Raw genomic sequence first — 16,603 nt, 5'->3', positions numbered from 1 at the left:
AAAGTAACAGTCAGTAAACCATTTTTAATAGTAATGCCATGCAATTGTATGACAACTGTATGTATATCTACCTCCACACTTACAGAAATCAGTGAAGCTTCGTTTATGTTGTTACGGACATACGTAGCAATTCCATACACCTCGTGGTAAGTTACACCAAGTGCAGAATATCCAGGAAATCGACCTCGGCTTCGGAATATTTCTTCGCTGGAAACACGAGTTTCTTGAATGGCGACGATATCGATATTGTTGTCCAGCAAACATTATGACAGGTAGTCACACTTTGCAGTGCTAATGCTTTCGATATGCAGTTGAAGGAATGTGATAGTTTGTCCAATGTTTCTTGTTAATGAGCTCTGAAAAGAACTGTTTCCGCTATTTAGTTGATATGTCATTGCCAGGAGATCGTATGGATGGTCTGGCTGCCTGTAATCACTGTTGCTCAATTAGCACCATCCAGGAGGCACGTGTCGGGGATTTTAAGTTTAAACCTACAGACGTGAGCAACGCAGGATTCGACCCTATCACAGCGACAAAGAGGACTTCTTCCTAGCAACTCTAGATGCAGTGTGCTGGATTGAAAGACTGGATATTCAGTTATGAAGACAAACTTAAGTTTCTTGTGTGTCAATATGTACATATTATTTTAATTTCATGATATGTATGTATTAGCCACACGCTAAATAAATAAAGTCAGTAAACCGCTGCACGGATTCGGCGCTAAGCTATACGAGTGGGCAACATAACTGCAGTTTTTAGCGGGTAAAATTTCGTCATACATCACTGTATCGTCTACCGAAAGTCCGAGATTGTCACTAATACTATCGAATAAGTTATTAATGTGTAAAATAAGAGGAACGGTCCTACTATACACCCCTGAGGAACACTAGATTTTTACTGCAGTGCTTGTAGATGATTTGCCCATCCAGGATAACGTGATGTGTCTTTCCTATCAGGTAACATTAAGAAAGTGACTACTGAGCGTTTGCATAGACTTAATATGCTGCATTTGACCTCGCCCGGCGGCAGGAAGCACAGAGAGAAGAGATAGCGCCCCTACGCGAGGTTCCGCTACGCACTCCCGCGCTGCGCCGAGCCGGCCAGATAGCGGACTCATTGTTCCGGCTGCGCCCCGCAGGTAGGCAGACCGCGCGTCACGTCGTGTGTCGAGTGTGCTCTCTTCCGCGCGCTGGCGCCGCGTGTGGAGTGTCTTCGAGCAGCGCAGCTTCTACCATAACTGGATAAATACTTGGCCGACTGAGCGCAGAGCTCGTGTAGCGACCGGTGAGCGAAGTTCTTCAGTTGTGCACGCAACGGACCAGCAACAATGCCCAACTGTCCCAAGTGTGACAAGCCCGTCTATTTCGGTGAGTCAGAAGCCTTAGCGATTGTTGGTCGAGAGAGCACTAATTTGGAAGCAGAAAGTATAGTTTTAAAATTCGACGTGGAACTGTTTGTCTCTATAAAATCTTATCTTAGATGAGAATGACTTATTGTTCGCCTCCAGCAACAGAATTTTACATTGCTTCTACTGCGATATACGAGTAATAGTTATTTGTATCTTGTAAGAAATATAACCCCTTAAAATAGCCGCTTACATAACAATGTTTTCTTACAATCAGACGTTTGTTGCGAGCGCTTGATAGTGTTAGTTATTATTTTGTAACATCGCATTGCTCCGCCTTGCCTTGTTTTAAATATACTGATCATAGCAATGTAAGAAACTGCAAGATCTTTTTTGTTACAAAATCGCTAGACCATCGTTGCTGTGAATGGTTCTTATTACTCAAGTTCAGTCACCTGCGTATTTGTTTATTGATTCTTCCGCCGCTGCTTGGTTGAACCATTTCGTATTTATTAATGAAAAACACAAATGTTTTTTTCTACTGTATAAAACTCTTAGAAATTTCACAGTTTGTATCTTTAATTTATGATTTTACGTCCGTAGTTATCCTAAACAATTGAATGTCAAAACAAATGTCGCCATTCCTCTCTCAGGTGATATGCGAAACTGGAAGTGTTCCAGTGGTGTTGTGATGTCGTTTCAGCTTTAGTTTATCTGTACCTACTTGTGTTGCACAGTTGCAGTGCGATATGGATGACAATTAGAGTTTAGTGCGTTTTGCTCATCAAATTATCTGAAAACCGTCAGAACTTTTATCAGATACGAAAATGAGAAAATCCTGTGTTATAAACAGAGCGTTTGCTTTTTGTAATGCATAATGCGAGAGTTTATTACAGACGACGGAAGATACCAAAAGCTCGCATTTGTGCTACCTTGGTGTGTGTATATTTTCTGAAGGAGCTGTTTTCTATATGGTAAAAGACATGTGATTCGTTTTGACACTGCATTGGATAACTAAAAGTTTTTTAATGGTTCAATGGCGCGACGCAGTTGTTAATATACGAAATATAGGCCCGCATGTAATCAAATGTCATGGGTAGCAACACTTAATCTGATATGGACTCGTGTTCCGGAGGAGGGCGGTTCGAATCTCCCGTTCGGCCCTGTAGGTTTAAGTTTTCTGTCTTCTTCTGAGGCTACGACCGATTTCTGTATGTATTCCGAGGTTGTAATCCACGTACAACGTCATAGTTAGGGGGGAGGAGGGGGGGTGTTGCACTCCAGTCTTGGCAAAATGGCTCTGAGCACTATGGGACTTACCATCTGAGGTCATCAGTCCCCTAGAACTTAGAACTACTTAAACCTAACTAACCTAAGGACATGACACACATGCATGCCCGAGGCAGGATTTGAACCTGCGACCGTAGCGGCCGCGCGGTTCCAGACTGAAGCGCCTAGAACCGCTCGGCCATTCCGGCCGGCCCAGTCTTCCATTGAGTAGTTTCTGTAGGAGACTAAAACATTTTCCCCATTTTTGTATAAGGTGGACTATACCTACAAAACCAGTTACACATTGCAATAGAAAATTTCTTTTTCCTTTAAAAAAACACAAAGCATTGAATATTCGGGGGAAGTTTTCAGTTCAAGCGCCGAACTCGATTGTCTGATATCGATATCATATAAAATTTGATAAGCTTGTAGTTGTAGATCTTTTATTTTCAGCGTACCATGATAATTCGTATTATGGACCAGCCTATCGTACTAGATGTCTGTTGTAACTTGAGACATCTAAATATCGGGATAGCTACGCATCGTACTAAAAAAAGTGTTCTAGGTGAAAAGTTGATGTTAGTTTGGGCATATCTGTCTGTGCTACAACTGGCCACTACCCACGTCGATGGGATCAACTTTGGATTTTCAAATGGGGACCCCATTTAAATTGTATATTAGGATTCTACGCCAAAAAATATGTAATGTTTACTCGAACTCTTGTTTCCCATTCGTGGTATATAGCGCTGTAATTTAGGAATACAAGAGCACACTTTTTCTTGCAATTAAGCACCGACACATTTAATTCTACATTCCATTTACGATCTGAATACGAATCTTTGCTTTCTGACGGTTAGTACTGATCGATCGTCACACGTCAGTTGAGTGTTGTAAATTTGGTTGCACAGTACAGATAATATAAGTAGACATTAAAGTTTCTGGCAAGTAAGGTTGTTGTATAGTAAAGTAGTTTTCTGTGCCCTACTGGATTGATTTTTGTGAGTCCCCAAACCATCGGAATTTTTCATTTCGGTGGCGGCCCTCGAACCCCGCCTTCAGGGCGCCAGATTTCGGTGTGTGTGTGTTGTGTGTGTGTGTTTCCCTCCCATCACCGCAACTCTCGCTCTAGCGGCTCCCGTCGGAATGCAAACCGCAGCCAGTATTATAAGGTAAAATTTCCATGAAATGATAGTGACAGGCGCATCTGCGGTGGATACTCGCCGAAATTAAGCATCCCAATCGTGAGAGGCAATGGGACTCACCGAAATCAAGCATCCCGATCGGAACATAAACCTCTTACCTCCGCACCGTGGCTCCTGTATCACGCTAAACGTAGTTTTCTAGCCTGACACTGAAACGGGTAAGCATATTCTACTGTGTAGTCAATTTTGCAACACTAAATGTGAACGTAAATATTAACTTTAGAACTCAGAGCATTACATTTACATGGTAAATGAAATGGAGAATGAAATAGGTCGGTTCTTAATAGCAAGAACAGGCACGCTTGACACTTGTCAAATACAGCTTCATCTCCCACGAATGGGAAACAATGGTTTTAGTAAACCGTACGTAGTTTTTAGTGTTTAATCCGAATATGCAATAAAAATGGGGGGAGGTTCCCATTTGAAAATACAAAGTTGTTAGGAGGTGCACAGACAGAACTCTCCTTCATTGGCTCAAATGGCTCTGAGCACTATGGGACTTAACATCTGAGGTCATGAGTCCCCTAGAACTTAGAACTACTTAAACCTAACTAATCTAAGGACATCACACACATCCATACCCGAGGCAGGATTCGAACCTGCGGCCGCAGCAGTCTCGCGGTTCCGGACTGAAGCGCCTAGAACCGCTCGGCCACCGAGGCTCTCCTTCATTAGTATTAACTTTTCACACAGAAAATTTTTTTCGTACGATGCGTCGTTTCTCGAGATATTTAGCTGTCTCAAATTATATTAACAAAAAAACACCCTGTAAAATGGAGGGAGGTATAATTCCAGCATTATTGCAGTTACTTTTCTCTTTTTTATGCATTGACCCCGCTACTGAAACACGAATCAGTTTCATGTCTATAATTCAAACATATAAAATAATAAAACCCTAAACAATGCAAACGAGATAGGAACGGATTACATAAGCGTTTTCCCCGTCTGTAACTTAGTGATGAGAGCGTAGCGATAGCAGCACTACTAATAATACGTATTCTGCTCTGCCGTGACCTTGCAGAGTCGGGAGCTTTCTCTGGCCAGTAACAGCATTCTGTTCAACAGCAGACTCGAGGCAGAAGTAACGAGACAGCCTCTCTCTTCTAGTCGTGGTCGTTTGCAGCTGGAATCAGCAGACCGCTTCCGGTGGTCGCACCCAGTGCGCTCTGACGTCTCTTCACGCGGCGTAACTGGCGAACGTGGCCATGCATAGCGCTCAGGCTTTCAATGTCGCGTATCACGTTCACTCATTTAAGACATTCGAGAGCTGCGCCGGTCCGTAGGCGTTATTGGAAGAGATGGTTGGAAGACAGAAAAATGTTGATTTTGTAGTATCAAGGATAATGTAATGTTCGCCCACAGCATTTTGTTTGATTGAATTGTTTTTTGTTTTGAAATTTTGTTTTCGGAGGCCCACGTACGTCTTACATTAGCTGTCCACATCGGTTCATTTTGTGTATTAGTGGACACAGCCATAACGGTGTAATCATTGAAATGCGCAGTGAAGAATTAGCACTCCATCTTCCGGCCACGAGTGGCCTACCGGTACCATCCGACCGCCGTGTCATCCTCAGTGGAGGATGCGGATAGGAGCGGCGTTGGGTCAGCACACCGCTCTCCCGGTCGTTATGATGGTATTCTTGACCGAAGCCGCTACCATTCGGTCGAGCCACGCAGTGAAGAATAAATTACAAAAATTTATATTAAAAATGAAGAAACTCCTCTAGCTGTCTTTAAGGTGTCGATTTTATTTTGGCAACTAGTTTGAACGTATGGGCCTGAAGATTACGTTGTTACAACGTTGAAACTTGTTGCCAAAATAAAATCGACACCTCAAATACAGCTGGAGGAATTTCTTCATTTTTAATATAAATTTATACCAGTTGACGTCCCACTGTCCTCCATTTCAGCTATGGATGTACGAAGCGTGTTCCGGACTGAAGCGCCTAGAACCCCAGGGCCACACCGGCCGGCGAAATACACTGGAAAACACTTTTTTACTACCCCTGGAAATTGCTAGTAGGCGACCTGGGTCTGTTTGACCAGGTGATCGCTTTAGCCATTTAGGAATGTATAGGGTGTCTCGAAGACGTTTGCGACAAGCGTACGCATTAAGTAAGTTCCGAAATCGGCAACTGATCCAAATCACGCCACGTAAGAGCAAGATAGGGTAAACAGTTTTAGCGTAATAAAAAGAAAAATAAGTAGTAAGTATCAGAACAGTGCTTCATGTAAATGTAGCATAAGCACTGATACTTAATATGTCAGTCAAAATATTACATTATTTACCTGTCACAAGTTCACGGAAATGTTGGCCGACAGACGTTATTTTGTATTCGTTATGCCTTTGAGAGGCAGCAGCACGGAGGCATTCTGCAGCATGTGCACTGCCTGTTGCCTGTAAGTCAGTCATCTGCTCCGCGTGAAAGGCGGTAGACCGAGCTCCCAAAATATCTTTCTCCACATATAGACACTCATTCTTGCGGCTACCTTGTTGAAGACCACGCTATCAGTTTTAATGGTCAGAGAAGTATACAAGTGCAGCACACCGCCAGTTCGGTGAAATCTCCTCGTCCCATTCAATAAAACGACAGCTGATGCCGCAGAGAATCACCAGCAGACATTTTCCTCAAACTAAAGTTGTTCCACATCTGGCTCCCTTACACGTTTGTCGCAAAGAGTTCGAAACACCCGATACATTCACCGAGACAGTGACATATTTGCAGTGATACTCCGTGTGACGGTATCCGCACTGCCTTCTTCGCGCTGGCAGGCTCGGCTAATACGTGCGGTATGCGGGACACGCGGAGTGGCAGCAGCTGGAGTGCGCACGGCAGCCCACAGGGGGCGGTATCTGGTAGGGTGGGGGCGGGGGTGGGTTGGGGGCGGACAGGGCAGGACACGGAGGCACGCGCCGCTGGACAGCGAGCGATGCCCGGCACGGGGAGCGGGGATTCCAGCCACAGGCACGCCTCTGTCCCAGTCCAGCTGCGGGTGTCCTCTGCCCTGCCCGGGGGCCGACGCTTGACCGCGCGCCGATTGGATTGCCGTCACTGTCAACGTCACCGCCGTCTGCCGCGGATCGCGGATCCCGTCTGCAAGAACCTAGTTTCCCAGAAATACGGGCCAGTGTACGGTGTGCACACATTCCGGACACACAGTTGGTGCCTCGTTATAGGGATTAATCTCCCAAATAAGCAGAATTTGTAATTTTTGAAACGAAGTGTGCGACGCTGGAAATGGCGACACTGCTATCGTATGTAAACGATAAGCATATACGCGCCCTTTGTTCGACAGATAAGCAACATGTGATTCAACATTTGGAATTAATGGGCTTCCGTAGAACCATGTGCACGTAACGATAATAAACTTAATAGTTGAGCCAGATTTCAAATTTTACTTGCGAACATAGCGGCTGCCACCATGTTATTTATAGAGTCTCAATTTATAACAACTAACCCATATGAACACCTAAATTTATTGTAAGAAAATGAAACACCAATAGCCGTCCTTACTATGGTATTTATTGTGTAGCTACGAGTTTCGGTGCTTTAGTGCACCATCCTCAGGCCTTAATTGATGCTGAAGGAGTTATTACCATCCATATACATGGTGTTACAAAAAGGTACGGCCAAACTTTCAGGAAACATTCCTCACATACAAAGAAAGAAAATATGTTATGTGGACATGTGTCCGGACCGAGCGAGGTGGCGCAGTGGTTAGTACACTGGACTCGCATTCGGGAGGACGACGGTTCAATCCCGTCTCCGGCCATCCTGATTTAGGTTTTCCGTGATTTCCCTAAATCGCTTCACGCTAATGCCGGGATGGTTCCTTTGAAAGGGCACGGCCGATTTCCTTCCCAATCCTTCCCTTACCCGAGCTTGCGCTCCGTCTCTAATGACCTCGTTGTCGACGGGACGTTAAACACTAACCACCACCACCACATGGGTCCGGAAACGCTTACTTTCCATGTTAGAGCTCATTTTATTACATTAATCATGGAATGGAAACACACAGCAACAGAACGTACCAGCGTGACTTCAAACACTTTGTTACAGGAAATGTTCAAAATGTCCTCCGTTAGCGAGGATACATGCATCCACCCTCCGTCGCATGGAATCCCTGATGCGCTGATGCAGCCCTGGAGAATGGCGTATTGTATCACAGCTGTCCACAATACGGGCACGAAGAGTATCTACATTTGGTACCGGGGTTGCGTAGACAACAGCTTTCAAATTCCCTCATAAATGAAAGTCAAGAGGGTTGAGGTCAGAAGAGCGTGGAAGCCATGGAATTGGTCCGCCTCTGCCAATCCATCGGTCACCGAATCTGTTGTTGAGAAGCGTACGAACACTTCGACTGAAATGTGCAGGAGCACCATCGTGCATGAACCACATGTTCTGTCCTACTTGTAAAGGCACATGTTCTAGCAGCACTGGTAGACTATCCCGTATGAAATCATGATAACGTGCTCCACTGAGCGTAGGTGGAAGAACATGGTGCCCAATCAAGACATCACCAACAATGCCTGCCCAAACGTTCACAGAAAATCTGTGTTGACGTGATTGCACAATTGCGTGCGGATTCTCGTCAGCCCACACATGTTGATTGTGAAAATTTACAATTTGATCAGTGCATACTTACGAAACTAAAATGAGCTCTAACATGGAAATTAACCTTTTCCGGACACATGTCCACATAACATCTTTTCTTTATTTGTGTGTGAGGAATGTTTCCTGAAAGTTTGGCGGTACCTTTTTGTAACACCCTGTATAGGATGCATCAGTGGCCAACATTAACTGGTTTACGCAGACCCCTAACTGTGATGTAGTCTCTCCAACCATCAGTTGACAGTCAATGGTTGGAGAGACGTCACTGTTGCAGATAGCGTAAACCAGTTATGTTGGTCACTGGTGCATCGTATGTATGGATGGTGATAAACCCTTCAGCGTCGATTAAGGTCTGAGGATGGCGCACTGAAGCACCGTATCTGGTAGCTACACAATAAATAACATCGTAAGGACGGCTGTAGGTGTTTCATTTTCTTATAATAGTGAACGGCCGTGGTCCCCCAGACCTCCAGTCAAAAGGAGGGACACACAAAAGCCTAAATTTATGTCTGTACCATTCTAAAACTACATCACGCTTAGCAATCACACACACTTGCCCACACTTAGCAGTCATTCATAACCGCTCTCCCGACGAAAGATCCGAAAAAAACCAGGATAGTTGCACAGGCTACACCAGTACCTAAGAAAGGAAATAAGAAATACAAGTAATCCGCCGAAATGAAGACCCGTATCACCAAAGTCGATTTGCAGTGGCATTTTCGAACATAAACTGCGTTCGACATTCTGAATTACCTGCAAGTAAAGGACTTACTGACAGGTAGTCAGCACAAATTCAGAAAATATTGTTCTTGTGAAGAACAGCTAGCTCTTTATTCAAACACGAAGTAATGGGTGCTATCGATAAGGAATTCCAAATTAATTACGTATTTGTAGATACCCAAAAGGCTTTCGACGCCGACCTCACAAGCGGCTTGTGATGAGATTGCGTGCTAATGAAATATAGTCTCAGATGCGTGACTGAAATCGTGATTTCCTGTTAGAAAGGTCACAGTTCATAGTAATTGACGGAAAGTCATTGAGTAAAACAGAAGTGTTATAGCCCCTCTCCTCTTCCTGAAGTAGTACATAAACGATTTAGGAGACAATCTGAGCAGCCCTATTCGGTTGATTGCAGATGTTACTGTCATTTACCATCGTGTAAAGTCATCAACGCACTCCCCCAGACTGGCTATCGGACGAAGCGATTTGGTTGGGGACCACTGCAGCATCCTCCATACAGTCCGGATCTTTCACCGTGTGATTTTTCACATCAATGGGGACCTGGAGAGAGACATGCATTGGCGTCGGTTTCAGTCGTACGAGCAAATGCAAGAGTGGGTGCGATTGTGGATCCGTCAGCGGCCAACAGCGTTCTGCGAAACAGAAATTGATCGTCTACCCACCCAGTGAGACAAATGACGTAAAGCGTGTGGTGATTACTTTTGAATGGAACCTTTTCATGGTCCTATTGGTGGCGGGTGTTCGGTTTTCATTTGACTGCCCCTCATATGTCACCCCACTCCACTGGTTGGAGATCAGCAGCACCCAGACCAGCGATTTACCGTCCGTTGCGTAGGCTGCTGCTGACGCCACAACGGAAAAGGATGCGTTTGGAGTGGTGGGCATAGAAGCCTCGTATGCTGATGAATTGCATCACATTGTCTTCAGCGATGAATTGCGGTTCAGCATTACTGCGGAAGAGCATCGTCGCCTAGAATGGAAGAGGTCCCATTCTTCTAATATTTTGGGGAGACACAGGAGCTATAATCCTGGTGTCACCCTGTAGTAAGCCATAGGGTATAACTTCAGGGCACGGCTAGCAGTCAGTGAATTGAGAGAACTATGGCAGTGCGGTGCTGCAGTTTTTCAACAGGACAATGCTTGTCCACACATGGCAAGTGCCTCGATGAACTGTCTGCTTGATGTTGACGTACTCTAATGGCCAGATAGATACCCAGGTCTCTCCCGGATAGAAAATGTGTGTGAGCCGCTCGAACGTCAACTCCGTCCGATTGGCCGCCTGCTTAGCTGAGTGGTAACGTTTTTGCCTCCCATGCAGCCAGCCCGGGTTCGATTCACGGCCGGGTTGGAGATTTTCTCCACTCGAGGACTGGGTGTTGTGTACCAGAGTGAACCATTCTGCCTCGGGAGAGGGTACAACGTCTTTGTGACGATCTTCCCAACAGAATCAGTGCGTGCATGGAGGTCATAGGACGTGGAACATCATACAGATGAGTGTGTTCATACTGCCAAGATTTTGACTCGATTTTGTAATCACTTAAATAACATCACATATCTTCCTAAACTGTGGAAGTTTAATTTCGTTTCCTCCACACTTCTGGATGCTGCACGTTGTTTGTCTGGCGGTTTAATTTGATCAAGTTCGCCTGTAAAAGATCAGACTAAGCACGGCAATCAAGTTATTTGCCATTGTGTGCACATGCCTCAACTCAGTTTCAAGTAATTGCAACAAGTGTCTCGATAACAATCCACAATACTTGACGGTGCAGTTCGCGTAAGCAGAGAACGAAAATTTCGTCAACTGCAAAATTTTACGTAACAATTACTGCTGTCATTTCGCTCACGGTCGACGTGTCGGCCACAGAGTGCGGACGTAAACTGCCGACTGACCCTCCAGCGCGTCACATTCCAAAACCCGCATCGTTGTTCCGCGAACCCACACAGTGCCGAGAACCGCTGACTTTCACAGCTGAGCGTTAGCGGTACGATTATACTTACATTTTAGATCTGCTTTGTTCCTTCTCTGAAGCGAGACTCTGTAAGGTCTGCAAAATACGTTCCTTCAGTTTCAGTAGGCTATACAACGGACCCAAAATATTTTACTTCCGTACTTTTTTTTCATAATGAAAGAGATGATAGTGAGGGGTGCCAAATCTGGCGAACAGCGTTAATATTTCGAAAATTTGTAGTTCTCACTTTTCTCACTGCCTGAGCGCAATTGCGGGCGGGAGCAGCGTTCTGATGAACGTTTTTCTTTTTCATCAGCAACGCTGAGCGCATTTCAGGTATTTTGTTATCCAGTTGAGCAAAGGACTTGTGCAGTACTCGCCAATTATGGTATTCAGTTTCGCAAGGTAATCAGTTTGAGGAGTCTGTGCCGGGTCGCTGGCTGTTATCCACTGTTAGATTGCTATTTCGCTTCTTGAGCTGGTTTTAAAAAAATCGTTATCCAAACAGGCCAGAAATTCTGAAACAGTGAAACATGGATTATGCAGTCGAGTGCAAAGACAAGAAATTTCAGTTATTGTGTATTTCGACATTCCTGCACGTATAGCGTTTACCAGATTTCGGCATGTGAATGTAACATGTCACGAACGTGACCAAACCGCAGCATAGGTTTCCTGAAGTATGCCTGGAGCACTTCCATCAAGTTCCAGTGTCGTTCTTATGACAACACCATTACTAATTCCCTCTTCGTCTATCTCAAACTGGATGAGTGTTCCGTCCCTAATGATATCGACTCGTCGATGCACAAACAGTTCCTCATTTCGTTTGTTCGCACGTGTAACAAGCATGTTTTCAATATATTATTTTAAAAGTCGGGAAACCGCAGCCAAAATTCCTCATGGTGAATAATATCCACACTGGCTGATAAATACTGTTATTAAAATCACTACCGTTGACTTAGCTCTAAGCAATCACTTTAGCGCACAGTGACTAGCTTTATGGTAGTACACAATTATTTTCAAGCCATTGTAATTTTTTAATGTTTTACTTTCTTGTACAAATCACATGAAGGTGTATCTCTGTTGATGTGAAACCAGTAGTGACTTTTTTTTAGATAAAAGTACTTAACAGCCTGTGCGGAAAATTTTATTTACGATGTTTTCAGCTCTTAGCTTGTACTGTCTGTTGGATTTTGCGAGAGTATTCTCTTTCTATCAGAAAATTGTACAGCTTTATGGCAGTATTATCAGCGCCTTACAGGAATTTGCTACACTTGAAGTGTATTACCGATCCCTCCACGTGGAGCGATCCATTAATCTTACCTCTCTTACAGCTGCACAGGCGTCGGACCGCTAATCACCGCTCGTATCTTGACAGGCGCCACTCCTCTCGCTGATAGCCGTGTGTCTCCTAATAGTCTCTCTCCTGTGTACTTCAAAAAATAAAAACACGGCTACTGAGTTGTGTTGCTCATTTTGATTGTGGAATGAGTGGTGCCGTTGTTTTTATCTAATCTGCTCAACGTTGCTTCACTGACAGTAGTGACCGCATTGCGTATTCTCACCTCGATGATTTCATGACTCATGTCACCAGAATTCACATGAATTCATGAAATCTCGACTGGAGGAAGAATGGTGTAGCTTCAGATGCGATGCTTAAGCAGATCTACAAAGCTGTGGAATATTTTAATTATCGTATTTCAGCATGCATGAGACGCAACATATTTCGAAAAGCTGTGTGTCGAATAAAACGAGTCATAAAATGATTCTAAAACTTTTACTTAATGAAACATGCCATAAAATGTTATAAAACTGTTGCTTAATACATCATGCCATAAAATGGTTATAAAACTTTTACTTTTGTTCTGCGCCATTCCGTGCTTGTGTTTGTCCCAACTTTTCCGCCCTTGTTGCCGCGATATTACGTCACGTTTTGTCGTGTTTGTCCAGAGGTAGCTCGTATCAGAGGTTTTCGTACAACGCTGAACACCAGCTAAAAGTTAAGCAGCCTGCAAAGGCGAATGCTGAACAAGCCTTGCTACTCTTCTAACGACGCAAACAATTCTAGACAGGCTACAGGATGAAGAAGCCCAGCTGAGAACACAAAAGCAGAGAAAGCCCACGAATTGAGAATTCATTAACATTGAATTTAGAGAATAAATCGAAAATAGGGACTCTAGAGCAAAGGGTGGTTGTCATTTCTGTGTTCCGAAAGATAAGTCAAGTAGAACTGCTGACGACAAACAAGTTTTTCCTCCCATACGAGGACGCAGTTCATGAACGCTATCGAAAGAGCGTGCGTACACACATCACAGTGCAAAAAGATGTGCGAGTTTTATGAACAGGTCTTTCGATTTCAGTGGTGGAAGACACAAAATTTTGAGTTAGTGACTGGTCTCGAATGTATATGAAGACTGCCTTCAAACTGAAGCTTTAAGAATCAAATGTCTTGAGGAGAATGGGGCAGAAAAAATGTGAAGGTGAGTGCACCTTATTCATGGCTTGTACCGAGGCATGCTAACAGTCATTATTTTTCCATTCGTGAATGGAATAGAGTGGGGAGTCACTGTTAGATAGCACTCTGGGCTGTGCACTGTGCCGGCTTCGGTGGCCTAGCCGTTCTAGGCGCTTCAGTCCGGAACCGCACGACTGCTACGGTCACAGGTTCGAATCCTGCGTCGGGCATGGATGTGTGTGATGTCCTTAGGTTAGTTAGGTTTAAGTAGTTCTAAGTTCTAGGGGACTGATGACCTCAGCAGCTAAGTCCCATAGTGCTCAGAGCCATTTGAACCATTTTTGTGCACTGTGTGCTGGCGTACACGGCATCTCAATCATTTAGGGAGATAAATATGCAGCTGGTAGAGGATCTTAAACTTAGGATTCTAGTGTGGAGAATCAATGCTGAGGAATGAATATTCCAGGTAGAACTTTGACTCGAATGAGCAGTGCGAGTGATTGGCGTGTTTGTAAACTGCTCAAACGACCGTCTGTCGCATCACCGTAGGTGCTACTACCTTGGAAAACCACTGATAGTGTGTACATGAACGAAGTTGCATCGACATACCACAAGTGTCAAGGATTGTTATAGTAATAATGACAATGTATAAATATTGTAATATATTAATGTTAAATTAACAGTTTATTTGTATCTGTCCTGTCGTATAAATTAACAGAGTCCAAATCAGAGGAATGCGCCCTCGGAAATATTTGAGAAATATGTGTCAGACATTTCATTTGAGAACACAAAATGTAAAAAAAAAAAGTCACAACTATGGCAACGTCATAATTTTAATGGCATGAAATCTAAGTGTGTGCTCACCGTTATCATTATTTCACTTAGCATGAACTTTGTGAACGCAATCTGCATTCTGGTGCTCTGGAAGCGTGTAAGTGGTAGGTGAGTGTCGGTGGGGGGGGACCCTGTTTGTTTCGACCGTTTCTAACAACATCAACGGTCGATCTTCTTTCTGTTAGGTCTTACTCTTTGTGTCTTGCTCACTCAGCTTCGTTAGGCTCACGAGTATGTCGAATTAGTTCTCACCAGTAAGTGTGTGGGTGGGCACCTTCAGCTGGTCAGGTTGGAAACCCACTGTCGTACTCAAGCTGCCGTAAATGGTTCTGATAAATTGTCGTTTGGAGGGGGTTCATGAGTATCAACACCTCCCTCCCTCCCCCAACCTAGATCCACGCATGCCGAAAGCTGAATAGCGACAGTGACATGATCCACGAGCAGCCGCATTTCGTAATCTGGCCCCTGACAGCTGGGTTGTGGTGATAGCGTGCCTCTTTACAGCTTCTCTTCACCACACGGACATCGCCCGCTCGCTCATGCATGAAGTCATCGGATGTTCACGGCCATTTGTCTGGCGTCATGCCCACACATAGGTGCTGCTCGTAACTCTCTCTCTCTTGAGCCGCGGCAGTGGAACGTTCTTCTGTCAGCGGATAACAGCCCTTCTTCGGGGTACTAGAGTTCCTGCGGAACCGTCCCAAACATATCTCCGATCAGCAGGGTTCGCTATACTCCTCAGTAATGGATGCGAAATTTCGTGGATCCCTAGACCGCGATATACGGGTCATCCTAATTTATGTTCTCCGTCAGTTACTATGCTGCAAGCGCACATATCAGTAGTTAATCAAGTGGATTTTATCTGTCGTGAGGTACATGGCAAATGACACGTTTATGAAAATCCCGTTTAGTTTCCGAATCTTGATTCGATTTTCATGCGTACATGATACTCTTCTGAGAAGACGCACTTGTTTTTCTCGTAATATTGGACACTACGATAAGTACACCGTCCTACTAACTTACGTGACCTCAAATTAGTTTTTTCATTCGGGAAAGCTAAGAAAGATGTGACGACGTCTTTCACAGTCAGCGTTTTTCTTGCAACGGCAGATTTAAAGGTTTCCAAATTGTGCGTATAATTTCTCCGCGATGTAGGGGTGTAAATACAACCTCATTTATGAGTTCGAGAGTCTGCTGGTCATAATTGTCTGTTGCACTGTAGCGTTCAAAAAGTATTCAAATGTGTATGAATTCCAAGGGACCAAACTGCTGAGTTCATCGGTCCCTAGACTTACACACTACTTAAACTAACTTATGTTAAAGACAACACACTCACCCATGCCCGAGGGAGGAATGGAACCTCCGGCGGGAGTGGTCGCGCAATCAGTGACATGGCTCTCTGACCGCGTGGCTGTAGCATTCCTTCAGCGATTTTTGGTTCTGTATTCTTCAGATCTGTTAACCTAGAAATGTCGCGTCAACACACTGCAGAGTTTTACAGATAAATGACCTCGAGGATGGAAAAAAAGATGCATCTCTGTATTTTAAAAATATTTTTATTCGGTTTCAGCCATGCAAGCTGTGGTCGCAGCCTTGTTAGGTATGAGTTAAAAATAATGTAAGTTTTTACTTAGAAGTCTCCGTAGAACTATGCTGGCTTCAAGCAGTACATGTAAATAGCTTGTAGCCATATTTACATGTGATTGTGTATTGAGAGTATAAAATGAGTCGTTCTACTATCGTGCATGTGAACAGCTTTATAAATTGCGTAGAAAGACTCGCACCAGGCCAGGAACATTGACAAGAGCGTCGCACCATCGAGAATAAGTCAGCGTCGAGCTAAGTCACATTCAGAATTGACCACTTTGAATATTAGATATTCCCCACAGCGTTTTGTTTCTCTTGTTCACTTGCATCGAAAGTTAAATTTTTCTACACTTTTAAATGTATCAGACCCTTTGTTTATTGACCGCTGATCCTCTTAAAATCAATGACTAAACGCAAAGTATTACAGATGCTGGCTTCTCATTCGCTCATTCGTCACAGACCTACACTTTTTCCCACAGCACTGGAAATTTACAAACATTTGTGGAACTGGTGGACATATCCACTGTGCGCAAATGCCCCTTTCTACAGCTTAACCGTCTTCCTGTGAGCGTCAGCTCCTCTCTCCTTCGTCATTACCAAAGCTCTAATTA

General features: G+C 44.2%; 1 protein-coding gene across 1 annotated transcript in view; it reads left to right on the top strand.

Annotated features, from left to right (window-relative positions):
* The first annotated feature begins 1,245 nt into the window (after positions 1–1,245).
* LOC126335078 (cysteine-rich protein 1-like) overlaps positions 1,246–16,603 on the top strand; it is a 138,819-nt gene continuing 123,461 nt past the window's right edge. The window contains exon 1 of the mRNA XM_049997970.1: positions 1,246–1,367. Coding sequence (XP_049853927.1) covers positions 1,328–1,367 — 40 coding nt within the window. The 5' untranslated portion in view covers positions 1,246–1,327. The remainder of the gene's footprint in view (positions 1,368–16,603) is intronic.

Source organism: Schistocerca gregaria, chromosome 2 (assembly GCF_023897955.1).
Source record: "Schistocerca gregaria isolate iqSchGreg1 chromosome 2, iqSchGreg1.2, whole genome shotgun sequence".
NCBI classification, from domain to species: Eukaryota; Metazoa; Arthropoda; class Insecta; order Orthoptera; family Acrididae; genus Schistocerca; species Schistocerca gregaria.
This window is presented reverse-complemented; position numbering and strand designations above follow the sequence as displayed.